Consider the following 13737-nt stretch of genomic DNA (forward strand, 5'->3'; position numbering starts at 1 on the left):
AAATATTTCATAATCATAACACAGTGTCCTTCTAGGATGAATAATCAATTCCATAGAGCAAACTGCTTGTCTAGTACTTTGCTGAAAGCCTACCAGCTACACTGCATTGATACAATATAATAAGGGTGTTATTTATTCAACTGTTTCAAATAAAGCAACACATCCATCGATTTTGAGAGGTTGGCCATTTTTTTTGTTGCATGCTCTTGCTTTTAAGACAATTGGAGCAAAATGAGATGCAGGTCAATGGCCTTTTTTTCTCCTTTGAAAAGATTGCATGTGCTAAAACCAGGACCACCATTTCCTTTTTACCTAAGTAGCATCTAACTGGGAAAAGTAAGTTTTAACTGTTTAAAGCATTACAAGACCATTGCAGAAGAGAATCCCATAATTTATCTAATTTTTTTCAAGGAATATGATGGAGATTCAAGTTTTTTTATGACATTTAAAGAATTAAAAATATGTAAAGAAAGACTTTCCCATCATGCCAGAAATAGAGGTGCTAAATGGTAAAAGGCAAGCATATGTTCTTCTGTCCAGGCAGTTAATATGAAACTTTTTGCATCATTTAGTTAAGTATATATTTTACATTTGAGTGCATTACTGTTGCCTGGCTTATACTGCATAGGACTGAAGCTTGGATGTGGTCCCAGTTATGGCTGGAGTTGAAATGAGTAATATTTTAATTAAATACACTGTTTTACACAAACGAACCTGAAATGCAATTCAGTTAACGAAGTATTTCCCCAGATAGAATAGGAGGCAGCATGCTGTATCCATGGTGTTTGACTGCAGATGGACTGTGTGAGCTGGAGGTGGTCTCAGAAGAACCATTTGATCATTTTATTACCTGTGTTGATACACAAATATGGATGTTAGCCAAACATCTTAGCCAGGCTAATATTGTAATATAATTTACAATATGTGTCTGGCTCCATTTTGCTCATTGAATGAAATTGTTGAAATATAATGGATTGCATCAGCTCTTGGAGTCTTCTCTGTTCTTTTTACTTCTTCACAGGTGAGGAATTTCGTGGCTGTAAAAGTATGTCTGCTTAAGTACGCATTAACCTCCCTGTCCTAGTTGTTATAACTGAGACTGTAACTAAGCCCTGAGCTTATAAAGCACTGAGAAGTGGAAGCTTGGTGGGAATTTTCTGCTCAGCTAGAATGAAGCAGTACCTCTCTGCTTTCATGATGCCTCTGCTGGTGCCATAGGCTGCACTGGTGAGGGGTTGCAAAGTTTGTGTATCTCTGCTGTGAGATGGAGCAACTCAAGCTCTCTGCTGTGTTGCACTACATGGAGGAAAAAAAGCAATGCCACACGTTCAGTCCTACACTGATAGTCTGATGCTACCAGCTCTTAACCAGACCAGCCCCACTGATGTTATTATCTGGATAACTGCTGAGGCTGGACATTCATTGGATTTCCATACTATTTGCTTGGACTGAGCAGTGACTCTGACATCACAGCAGTTACAAAGAATCACAGGAACACCATGGACTAATTGCTGAATGATGGTTGAATTCTTGTGCTTAGGAGTAGAGGCAGCAATTTTGCCTGCCTGACCAGCCTCGCTGCTAATAGTCCGGACAGGAGCCCTTTGCAGCATCTGCTCCTTGTCAGCTCTTCCTGTTCTTCCTCCTCCTCGAGGCACCAGGCCATCAGGGGACAAGTATTTCCTCCCGATCCCCCTACAGCAAGGCCTGTGACCATCTGATTAATGAAAGTATTTTTATTGTCCCATTGCTAGGGGTATCTGGACATGTCACAGTCTTTAATGTATGTATCTGTAAAGCAGTGGTGTGAGATAGGGAAATGACGTTACCCCTCTTTTACTGATGGAGACCTGAAACTAATGACTTGCTTGAGATCCCAGAGGAAGAGAGTTGCAGAGTGTGGATTCCCATGCAAATCTATCATGTCTTACACTAGTACTGTAAGCATCAGACCATCCTTTCCATCTTTCACTCTAGCCTGAGGTAGGGGATGCTAGTGTTTCTTCAATGAAAGGAAGGAAACTTAACCTTTCAGACTATATATATTTACTGTGTATGTCAGATCATCTGCTGGTAAAAAGAAGTAAAAGTGGATGAGAAAGATGTATAAAACATATTTTAATGGCAAATCTTTTAGATCATCATTTCCTGTATACAAATGGTTTAATATTTATTCCAGGTGCTCATATGTGGTGTTGCATTTATAAAGATAATTGGAAAAACATGTTCTCTGAGTAAGGGTAATATACATGCAGGCAGTAGGTTCTTCAGGGCATAAGTAGTCTTAGGGGAGGTATATGTATATTATACACAATCAGTAGAAGAGTTTCCATAGGAAAAAGCCTTTTGAATAAGCAGCAAGTTGGCTGCTTATCCAATGATGGCTGTTTTTCAAACTGTAGTATATTGGCATGTATTTTTCAGTTTGATTTGTATTCCTTTTGAGCCAGGTCTTTCTGAGCAGCACCTTCAAGGTTTATGGACTATTTTGTAGCACAGGGAGAAAAGAAACTATTGCTCCGTCTCTGGAAAGAAAAATCTCAGTTTATCAGGGCATCTTGTTTATGAAGATTCCTCTGGAGAATGCTTTAACAGGCACAATTTCAATCTACTGAAATGGTTTACAGCTGAGTTTTGAGTCCCATAAAAAAAGATTTTTTAATGAAAAATGATCCAGACTCATTTTTCTGTACATCCATTAACGATTTTAGATTGAGCTGTAAGAGTACCATGCAACATCCATCCCTTAAGCAGGTTGTGTTACAATCATAGATCTGACTTCTCAGTTGCATCCTACAGGTCAGGGACTTTGAAGTAGCCAGCTGCTCATAGCAGAGGCTAATTCTGGCTCCGTCCTTTGGCTCCTTCCCTCATACCATGCAGAGTAAGTAGGTAGCTGGCATTGATAGGGAGCTTGCCACATGCTTGCCACTGCTTAGCACCTCTGTGTCCAAGTGACTGCCAAGCAGTGGAGTGATGTGGTTTATATCCCAATTGACCAGTGTGTTTTGGCTTGAGGTTCAGTTCAAATGCAGCTAGTCAAGAGACTGAGGGTTTGGAAAGGAGAGGGAGTCCAGAGATCTACAGATCTCAAGATTTTACTCTTAGCTTTCCTCCAGGTAGTTTTGTCAACCTCCAAGGACATAAAATGCTGATAATGACAAGACAGCACAGTCTGCTTCTGTAGATTAACAGTTTCACATTTACCTTCAAGCCACATCAGAGAGCCTGGCAGAGAAGTGTGTGGTCCCACAGTTGAGACACATGCCAAGGAATGTCTCTAGCTAACATGGTTTAAAATGACTATTCATGCAAATGGCAAAAAATGGCCAAAAGCAGATGGACACAATGCAGCATCCTCACATCTGCAGTAGCCATGCCTGTTAAGCAGGCCTTAAAGCTCTGTGGGGGTTCTTGCATTGACAGCTGTGGCAACTCTGCTTTGATGGCAGGGAGAAGTCAGGCTCTGTTACAGACACACCAGTGAGAGGACAATGTGTGATGCAGGGAAGGATGAAAAAGGACATAGCGCCTGAACTTTTCAGGATGATAAATAATGGGACAGAACTATCTTGAGATGCGGTTTGCAGAAATAAATACTTCCTAAAGCATGACATAAAGGTAAAATACTTGCAAGAGCTTTCAGAGAGCTTGAATCCAATTAATGTGTCATAAGAAATTATTTCCAGCCTTGTCAGCCATTTTAAACTGATCTACCATCTGTTAGAGAAACCTAAAATCTTTAGGTAAACTGCTAATCAGAAAAGCAGCACTTCATACCTATTCTCTTACTCTGCACTTCACCTCCTCCAGCAGGCTAGCACAGATTTTCCCCTTATGAGGACTTCAGATGGGTGAGGGACAGGAGGGAGGGTGAGAAATCCTCTCTCATCTCTCTAAAGCCATGAACCCAGCACAAAGGAAAGAAAAAAAAGTAAGAACCATTTGATGTCATCTGTGAGGTATACACAGGCAGGTAGTGTAGCATCTTTGGAAAATAACTGACTTTTGGTCAACTAGAATCTTACTGTTGTCATTAGAGAAACTGAACTTATGACACTTGGGGACAAATCCACACCTTGTTGAGATGCTCCAAAAGGTTACAGAAGCACAGGATATGTATGTGAGCAGAGTACCTAACATCACTAGCTGAAAGCAGTGGCCATTGATTTTGCCACAAGCCTCTTTCAAACACTGAGAGGTGATCCTGTGCCCTGACTGTCCTTTTGGTAGCATCAACCACTGGGAGCAGAATCACAGCTCACGGGTGAGTGATGGCTGAGAGAGACATAGCTATTCAGCCGCAGAGCCAAGAGCTGAACATAGGTCCTCCAGTCCACACTTGTTCAGTAAACTTATCGTTATTCCAGTTTTTGCCACTGTTCTGCATCTATATTTTTCCTACATTTTTCAGTTTTCCTGCAGTAATTGGCTTTGGATAAATTCAAAGTAAGCTGATATTTATGACATTATATTTTTTTGCTGCTGATGAAGACACAGCTTTTTGCTATTTTAGTGTCATGTAGGAGAGCAGCTTTTAACACTGTATAGAGACTGTCTAGAAGTCCTCTGTGTTTCCAGATTCTCTGTGAGAATGTGTTATGAGACAGCTGAGTGCCTGAAGCGGTTTGATTTCTGCTTTCCTCCTGCAGATTGTCGATGGCAAACTCTGGTTCCAGTTGGATTGTGGAAGTGGCCCAGGAATCCTGGGAATTTCTGGCAGGGCTGTTAATGATGGAAGCTGGCATTCAGTCTTCCTGGAGCTGAATCGCAATTTCACAAGTTTGTCCCTGGATGACAGCTACGTGGAGCGCCGCAAAGCCCCCCTCTATTTTCAGACTCTCAGCACAGATAGCTCCGTCTACTTCGGTGCCCAGGTCCAAGTGGATAACGTCCGCAGCCTGACTGACAAGAGGACAACGCAGGTCTTGAGCGGCTTTCAGGGCTGCCTGGATTCAGTTGTCCTAAATAACAATGAACTGCCACTCCAGAACAAGCGCAGCAGCTTCGCAGAAGTGGTTGGCCTGACTGAATTGAAGCTTGGCTGCATCCTTTATCCCGATGCCTGCGAGAGACATCCCTGCCAGAACGGAGGCACCTGTACTGCTGTGCCATCTGGTGGTAAATGCTTTCATTACTTTATGGGTTTCCCCCTCACCATTTTCCTCTGTAATGTATTGCCAGAGATGGTTTTATGCAGCAACATGCTTGAAAAATCTCACAAACTCTATAAAACTCTGTTAGGTATTGCAAATTGGGTAAAAGCTGTTTGCTCTATAAATAATGGTGAAGCGGTGCCCCTTCTTACAGCATAAGTGTTCCAGGAGGAAATTGATTTATTGACTGTTAGGATAATCCTATTTCTATAGAAACCAATAGAATTACAATTACTGTAATGCTCAGCTGGATTTTTCAGGATCCATTTACAGCATCCTTACAGCATCGAAGGCTGTACACAAAGATGGTGATTTCAAACATCCATCATAGATACAACAGCACTTTTGCCTTACTCTGTTTCCGAAGCTGTCACAAATAATTACTGAGCTGTCCTCAAACACCTTTGTCCTTTTGTGAGTAATTTGATTATATGTGTGCATGGAAATAGCAAGTTGGTCCCATTATAAACCCCCCCAAACTGTATTTTACAGCTTCCTCAGAGGCCTGAGTGCTTTAAGGTCTAAGTAATACTATCCAAAGTTTATACTATTGTGATGTTGGAGTTTCCTATCCCGTGCTTATGTGGTGGATTGTGTGATTTGATGCCAGTGACTTGCTGCAGTGCACAAGTTACCAGAACAGCCAGCATCTTAGCAGGAGAAAAGCAAATGGCATACATGTAGGACATTCCCTCTAAGGCTGTTGTCTCTGCAGTATATGGGTTTCCCTTCCAGTTCCCCATATTGTATTTGCATGCAGCACTGCACACCTTTTCTGGCAGACTAAAACTTCCTCTGAAAAGGAGGTTGCCCAAGAGAGAGGTTTTCTGCAAGTTCAGAGCTTTCCATCCAACTTACTGTCAGTGATTTTGGTCATGGTTCCCTAGGGAAGTTCCTGCTAAACTCTTGTTTTATGGAGCATTTAACCACTGTCTCAGGGCTTTCTGCTTTAATGTGTCCATGCAGTTCCCTTGCACCCATAGTTATTATTTCTGGTTTTCATTAGTTTAAACCTTGTTCTCATATTTCCCTTCTGACTCCCCTCCACCGCATGGATTTGTCTAAACTTTAGGCCCAAACTTGAGGTAGCTCAAGACTGACATGTGGTGAGATGTGAGCAAAATTGTCACAAGTTCCTCAGTTGGCTAGCCCCACCCTTATAAAGTAAATCCTGACAGTGTGGTTTTGTCCATGCTAGGCTGTCTCAGCTAGCATCCCATGGATCCTTGGCTTTGATTCAACCACCTATTCTTCCATGCCATGGCAAATGATGCATCAGGGATGCTATCAGCTTTGCTGTTGATGGAAAGAGATGGGAGGACAGTTGGGAGGAATGAAGCACAGCCCGGGCAACCCAGGATGTGTTGTGCAGCATGAGGAGAAACGTTGCTGCTTGTGTGTGTCTTTAAGGGTCTTTATTTGCCAAGGGAAGGAGAGAATATGAGGGCTGCACAACAAGGGCAAGAGAAAATTTCTCTGATTGCCAAGCATGATTATTTAAATCCGTAGGAAATATGGCTGTAGGGTGTACATGAACGTAACATGGCTTTGATTCAGACTCCATACTTAATCGATGAGTTAACCATTTGCCTCACGTCCTAGGAAGCATGAGAACAGCTCCTTGAATTGATTTTATTTGAGTCTATATACAGTATTGCTCAGCGATCTCGTGATGAGTAAATTGAAACCTTTCTAACAAAATGCTTTACAGCAATTCTTTTTTTCCCAGTGCCATGTGCATGCCAGTTCAAACTGAGGGGAGATATAGAGTGGGGGAGAAACAAGGAGCACTGAAGATTGGACCCATCTTATTACTGGAGTGGCATACGCCATTTTCATGTCAACAAAATTCGCTGCTGGAAAGCAGTCACAGAACTGATTTAACTTGCCTGCGTTCCTGCCTCTGCGAGGGGCATGTGCCCTGCAGGGATGTTTTGGCTGCCTGCCTTAAAAAAATCTGTTTGCTGTTTTTACTGCCTCAGCAGTGTATGTAAATAGAGGATTGTTATAAAGCCATAATTCCAGTGCAATGGGCCCTGACTGTATATCAGTGGTTCTACAGCCCAGCCCATAAGGAGAAGGCATGGGCATTTTTGCTTCCACTAGGCAAAGCAATTCTGTTAGTGTCCTCCATATATAAAAAGGCCACTTAATTAAATTCTAAAAGCGGAGAGTCCAACAGCATTGCAAATGCTAGTTGCAGAGCCACAAACTGTGATGTGCATTTAAGAACCATCAGCCATTGCATTTGCTGACATAGATGTTAGCAGCTGACTTCCATTTAAAATAGAAAAAAAAACCCCTTCATTTTTAAAGAATTTTCTTGAGAACAAAAATGGCAGCTTTTGCTTTTTTGGTGAGGGGAATAATTCAAAAATACATCATGCGAAGATTTTTTTCCCAATCTCAGGGCATTCAGTAGCATCAGGATCTCTTGAATAATATTTTCTATGATATTACCCTCCTATTAAAGTTTTTGGAGAATAGTGTTCCTTTTCATAAACAGAGAGTGTTTGGTATAATAAGATTAGTTTTAATAAATAATTTCTCTAATTTTAATTTTTACAAAGCAGGTTTCAGAAACTGTTAACATACTTTTTCTTATAAATACCCTACTGTGCTTTACAAGAAAATTAGGAGAGAGAAAAAAAAAGCTGAGATTTATAGCTAACTTTAGAAAAAAACAGTCAAGCAAAGGTTACCCAACATTATAGTGTGAAAGAGTTGCTGGCTACATACCAGAAGTCAAAGGGGCTGTGTCTAATTTACATATCATTTGCATAAAATGGACATCTACAACACAAACCTCCATAATAGTATTCCTGTTGTGAGATCTTCCTTTTTATAGAAATGCCTACTGCCCTGTTCACCATTAATAAAAAGCTGCCTCTGATTACCTTTCGTTTCATCCTGCAGTTATGGGAATAGGGTAATATTATGGATGTATTTGTACAAAGCTAAAGTGATGCTTTGTATGCACTAGGAGTGTGTCCATGCCACTGCTGTTAGGGTTTAGATGGATAAATTCCCAGCAGCTTCGAAGTGCCTAGTGCAGGGCAGTGCTGTGCTCAGGGCTGATCGCAGAGATATTGACCCAAAGGAGACCTGGCACAGGGCTAAGTTGACCCATGCTGACTCTTTCTGTCTGACCTCTCTGCACATGGAACAGGACACAGTGGGGATCTTAGCCTGCAGGAGAAAGCACAGACAGCTCAGATGAGTACTCCCAGAGCACAGAAAAGCCTCTCTGCTTTCAAAGTCTGGCTTCTGAGCCAGCAGAAAGTGACCATGGCATGAACTGCTGCTTGCAGTCCTCTGTTCCCATAGGTCTGAATCATGTCCTGTGGCAGCAATGTATGCCCAGTGATGACAGTGGTTAAAGGGAGGGTACTGTGTGTCCCGAGACGCCACAGGGAGATCCCATGCATGCTTAAACAGGGCTCGCAAATGGGGATGAGCAGTCACTAGGTCTGACAGCTCAGGAGACTAGTAGTAGAAAGAGACCTACACAGTTTTAGGGCAGTTTTCTTGGGAGACAGTGCAAACCACAGCCCTGAAATATAGACCACATTCTTCCAGACTTTTCAGTCCCTATCTAGAAGTATGGGTCAGTAAAGCAATTTTTAAAGAAAGTTAGCATTTTGAAACCTGACAAACAGCATAACTTTCTGAAACAACTTGACTCTTTGAACTGAAATTTCCCAAAAAAATTCAACCAAGTGTTTAAAGTATGGTTAAGCTATAAGCTGCTGAATATGAGGTCTTAAAATGAGAAATGTCACACAACCTTAATAACAGTGTGGTGCTACCAGGGCTGCCAATAGTAAATGTATGTTTATCTGCATGAGTAAAACCATGAGCAATCTCAGCAATAGAAAATTTTACTGTGATCAAATGCAAACACTGCACCAAGATTTTCAACAACAGAGAGTAACCTCTTGCTTGTAAAACCTGCAATTATAAGTACAGTTACTTCCTTTTAATTTGATCAGTCCTATATACATCTGGCTTTGATTAAAGTAAATGGCTAATATGAGTGGGCAATTTTATTTGAACATGAAACATTTGAGTGGAAATATCTACTGAGTCAAGGACTGTGGGCAGAGTGTGAGGACAGAAAGTTATTGCTTTTCCCTCTTCATTTGTCCTTTTTTCTTTTTGGTTATTATTATTTTTTCATGAATGGAGTTAAAATCCAAAGATGGGGAAATGCAACATGGCACTTGGGTGGTGGTTTTAATACATGTTTTAAATTATGTTGGCTACATTGACTTACAGCTGTTTTTGAGGATTGGGTGCTTCATAAGAATGAAATCAGGGAAAACTGGGTCATGAACTGACCTGGTCTTACTAATGTTCTTAGTCTTGCTTTTTCACATGCACAGACGACCCAGCACACTGTAATGTGGGTATATCAAATGCACATGAATTAATTTTTAAAAGCTTTTTAGAAATATTGGGGGGCATTAATCTTTTTTATAGCTATGCTTTTAGGTATCTGAATTTAAATTCCCAGTTTAAACGCACACGCATGCCAATCCTTTCATAGAAAACACTGGTTTAGCAAATACTGAGGTTCGTTTTCATACCAACAAGTGGCAAGAGGCAATCATCTGTTTAAAGACAGATAAGTTGAATCTGAAGTGACTGGAATATGTATGGCTGAAGAACACACACTTCTTGAAGGTGGCCTTGTTTGACTATAAACACACCAGAACAAAAATTCTGGGAGAGGTCCTCTTCACCTTCGGTTGTCTAATCAGTTAACTTGCCGTGTAGCACTATGTGAGCAATGCCAAAGGCAGGGCTGTTTCTGGACATTGAGTTTTTCAGGTCTAGCTGCACAGCAGGGAAGGAAACTACACGGGGAGATCAAATGGAAAAGCCAAAGCACGTAGCAGATAAAAGCCAGCTTCTCATGCATGGGATAGATAGAAACAGGAGCATACACATGTTCAAAAAAAGAATTGGCAGCAGTTCGGAGCATCCTCTTTAATAAAGCCGAGTAAACCTTAGGATAGACAGACATTCAGATGCTCAGGGTGGGAATGCTACCAACAGAGATGTTTGCTACATAATGGCACCCCATCTGCTGATGGCACTGTGCCTGCCTTTTGCCACTGTCTTTGCTTCTTAAGTGCCAAATAAACACAGGCAGGAAGCCTGTGTAGTGTCCTTACTTACCACATGTTGCTCTTTGGTAAGGTCTGGGATGAAAAAGACCTTTTTCTCTGTTTTGGGACATGCCAAGAGAGCAGTAAGGGAAGCTGTTGGAGTCACAGTGAGAAGGTGAAATTTAGCTACATAGAGGAGACTCAGAGGAGTACGAGAGAAGCCTTATAAAACAAGCAGTAAGCCCAAGACTACGATTAAGCAGGAAACGGCTATGTCTACATAATGTTTTAGATCATGAATGAGCTTTTATGTGAATCTTCTGACTATCTCCTCTGTCTGTGCTTCAGTTCCCACTGTGGAGAGGTGAGGTGTCTGAGGCCAGGACCAGGCTGAGTTGGAAGACTAGGCGTGCAGCCAACCGATCCCAAAGCCCTGAGACATGTGCAATGAGGGTGCGGGGTCCTCAGCACCAACTGTTTTGCTCCACAGACCCACTGTTGTTGCTCTGTAGGGCTTGTTAGTGTAGATATAGCCTAAAAAGACTGTATTGTTGCTTACAGCTTGTTGTTGCTCTTACGTCAGCTGTTTGTATAGGCTACTGTGGCACATGCTGAGGGTGTTGTGGCCCCACCCTAGCAGCCTTGCAGAGGTGTTTTCCAGAGCTTTCTAACTTTTTCCAGTGGTTCCCTCTGAAAATATTCAGTGGGGTGACATTGCAAAATTTGCTGCCTTGGAGAATACAGATCAACATTTTTCAGCATCAGTGTGCAAAATGAAATATTCATATCTCCTGGAGGAAATTCAGATGGACTGTATGATCTTAAATGTTGAATTTCCAAGACTTCAGTGCCTTCATTGTGAACAGGATCAAGCCCTGCATTGCTTAAAAGAGTTTTTTCATCCCCTGCTGAGAGGACAGGGCACTGAGCCTTTTCTTCAACTCTATTATCCGTGGGTCTGAGAAATTTGTTCATTATTGTTGTGCTAAGCGGGAGGGATGAAATGCGTGATACATTACCAGCATATTAAATCAAAAGTATAATAAAAATTTTTTTGTTAGACTCAAGATGCACTCCTGACCAAAAGGGTTTTCTTTACAATTGAACTTTGTCCACAGCCATGTGGTGAAAACGTGCAGTAGCGGGCAAAATTACAGCCTCTGCTGAGAGGTTTGGAGAAGGATTAAAGGTCTGGCAAGTCTGCTGGTTGAGCTGCTGCATAGTGTGTACTGAGCCATCATATCAGCTCTTCACTTCCCTTCTCCATGAATTTTGACATATGCTTTGCTGTGTTGGAGACCTCCCGGGTGAATGCTCTGCAGCCCTGAGCATGTGTGTCACAGAAAAGTTCTGTGTCTTTTGCCAGTGGCTTAGGCTTGGCAGGTGTATGGCAGTGAATCCAATGAGAGGAAATGTCAGTGATAAATATGGTAATTTAATACTGTCTTGTTTTAGTACCTTTTTTATTTCTACCTTTGAGCCATAGGCTTAGAATCTATGGTGAATATTTCAGTCGTCCAATATCTGTGTTCCACCATCATTAAATCAAATTCAGTGAAAAAGGTAGGCTTTCAGAAGCACACTTTTGGTCCTGTTCATACATTGCCAAAAAGGGCTCTGACTCATCTGGAGCATTCAGTTCCATCTCCTCTTACTATAAAATGCATAAATCAATGTTCCTTTTATACTTGGTGGTAAAAGTATTTTTTTTAATTAAATCAATACTTCTCAAGTTTTCTATAATGAATAAATGTAAACAGAATGTGTTACAGACTGAGAACCTAAAGTTTAGTCAGCTGAAACAAACACAGGATGTAAAAAGAAAGTGATTCAAAGGCTTTGTCTTGCAAATGATTGGCACCTAGGAATGTGCTTAAAAAACAATAGAAAGTTGGCTTTTAGCGTCACCTTAAAGTTTGGAAGTTAAAAATATCAGATAACAAATAGAATAACATATATTCTTCTATTAAATAAGGCAACAGAATTGATTATGAATAAAATGTTTTATATTTGAATTGAACATTTCACTTAAACTCGTTGAGACAATAAAAATCCATATAAAACATTACTGTAAATTTTCGAACTATAGATGTCACTGTTCAGTCATAAAATGAAGCACTGAAACAGCCTTATTTATTTATACTGTGTATTCTACCTACAGTCACAGGTTTGTAATTTTTCAGACACAGATCTTCTCACCAGGTACAGAAAGCTGTTCACATTGTCTGAGTGACACAAAAAGAAATATAAGATACAAAAAGAAATAATCCTATTTTGCTGATGCTGAGCAAACATGCTTTTTAAGAAGCCTGAAAGTTGAATAATCTTTTTTAACTCTGCAACCCTGAAAACAGCAGTGCTTCTGTCTCCCTTCTTGTAGCAGGACAATGAAACAGTGTGATATTTGAGTATCTATTTCATTTATCTTCAATTAAATAGGGTTGGACTCTTGACTGAGTATGGCAGCAAGTCTGGTTCCAAGTTTATTCTCAAAGCCTGTCGTCATGAAAGAATTCCAATAGAGTAATTGAACAAGGTGAACTGAACTGGATAGGACATAAAAGATGTGGGAGTCTTAATGCAGAATTGCTTTTTCCTTATGCCTCCGCTGGGCTTTCATATATTGCTTCCATGAAATTCTTTTCCTTGTAACTGTGCTGGAAATTCCTGCTATGTTTACTGAAAGAGTAACTTTTAAAATAAATATTTTATTTTTTGCCAGATGTATAGATATAGAAAGTTTTTAAAAATATGTTTAAAAGGCTCACCACTGAGGGATGACATTTAATCTACATCAGTTTGATCTCCAATAATTTTGACACTGAATTGAGTTGCACTCAACCATTTTAGCTCTAACTCCAGCAGTATTAGTTGCAGGAAGTTTCCTTGTTCCAGTTGCTTAATGTGCTATATTCACTAAGTATGTGAACCTCATAAATGGAGCTTGAACCTTGCCTACACATCTGTTTAGGACATTTGGATTGTGTAAGCAGTCTTTTAAAAGATCAGCCAAAGTTTTTTTACAGATGTCCAAGAAAATTTAGCTAGTTCAACAACTCTAACCTAGGAGCCTTTCCTTTCCAGGGACTGTCTCAAGCCATCTCATGGCTTTCACAGCCTACATGTTCCTTGCTCTTTTCAGGTGAAAAAGCACTCAGATTTCTATATCCAGTTCACAACATAAAGAGATGCACTGCCTCACTGGATTTCTTTGTGACCTTAAAGAAAGCTTTTATTATTGGCATAGGGCCATATGAAATCACAAGGAGAGAAAAAAAAAAAAAAGAGAGATTTGACATTTGATACTTGGCAAGGTGAACTGATGCATTTAAAAATGTTCTTTTTACTTTGATGTTCCTCCTGTGTTGGCAGAAAACATAAAAATAGGACTTAGATCCCCAACAGGGTCCCCCTCCGCTCGAGTCGTGTTATGTCTGATGTTTTGCAGCCAGTGATTAATCAGACTT

The 13737-nt window shown here is 40.6% G+C and overlaps 1 protein-coding gene across 11 annotated transcripts in view; it reads left to right on the forward strand.

Annotated features, from left to right (window-relative positions):
- FAT3 (FAT atypical cadherin 3) overlaps positions 1–13737 on the forward strand; it is a 413377-nt gene that overhangs the window by 381082 nt on the left and 18558 nt on the right. For all 11 annotated transcript variants that reach the window (XM_064645040.1, XM_064645033.1, XM_064645029.1 and 8 more), the window contains one exon: positions 4653–5121. In XM_064645040.1, coding sequence (XP_064501110.1) covers positions 4653–5121 — 469 coding nt within the window. The remainder of the gene's footprint in view (positions 1–4652; positions 5122–13737) is intronic.

Source organism: Pseudopipra pipra, chromosome 2, assembly GCF_036250125.1.
Source record: "Pseudopipra pipra isolate bDixPip1 chromosome 2, bDixPip1.hap1, whole genome shotgun sequence".
NCBI lineage: Eukaryota > Metazoa > Chordata > Aves > Passeriformes > Pipridae > Pseudopipra > Pseudopipra pipra.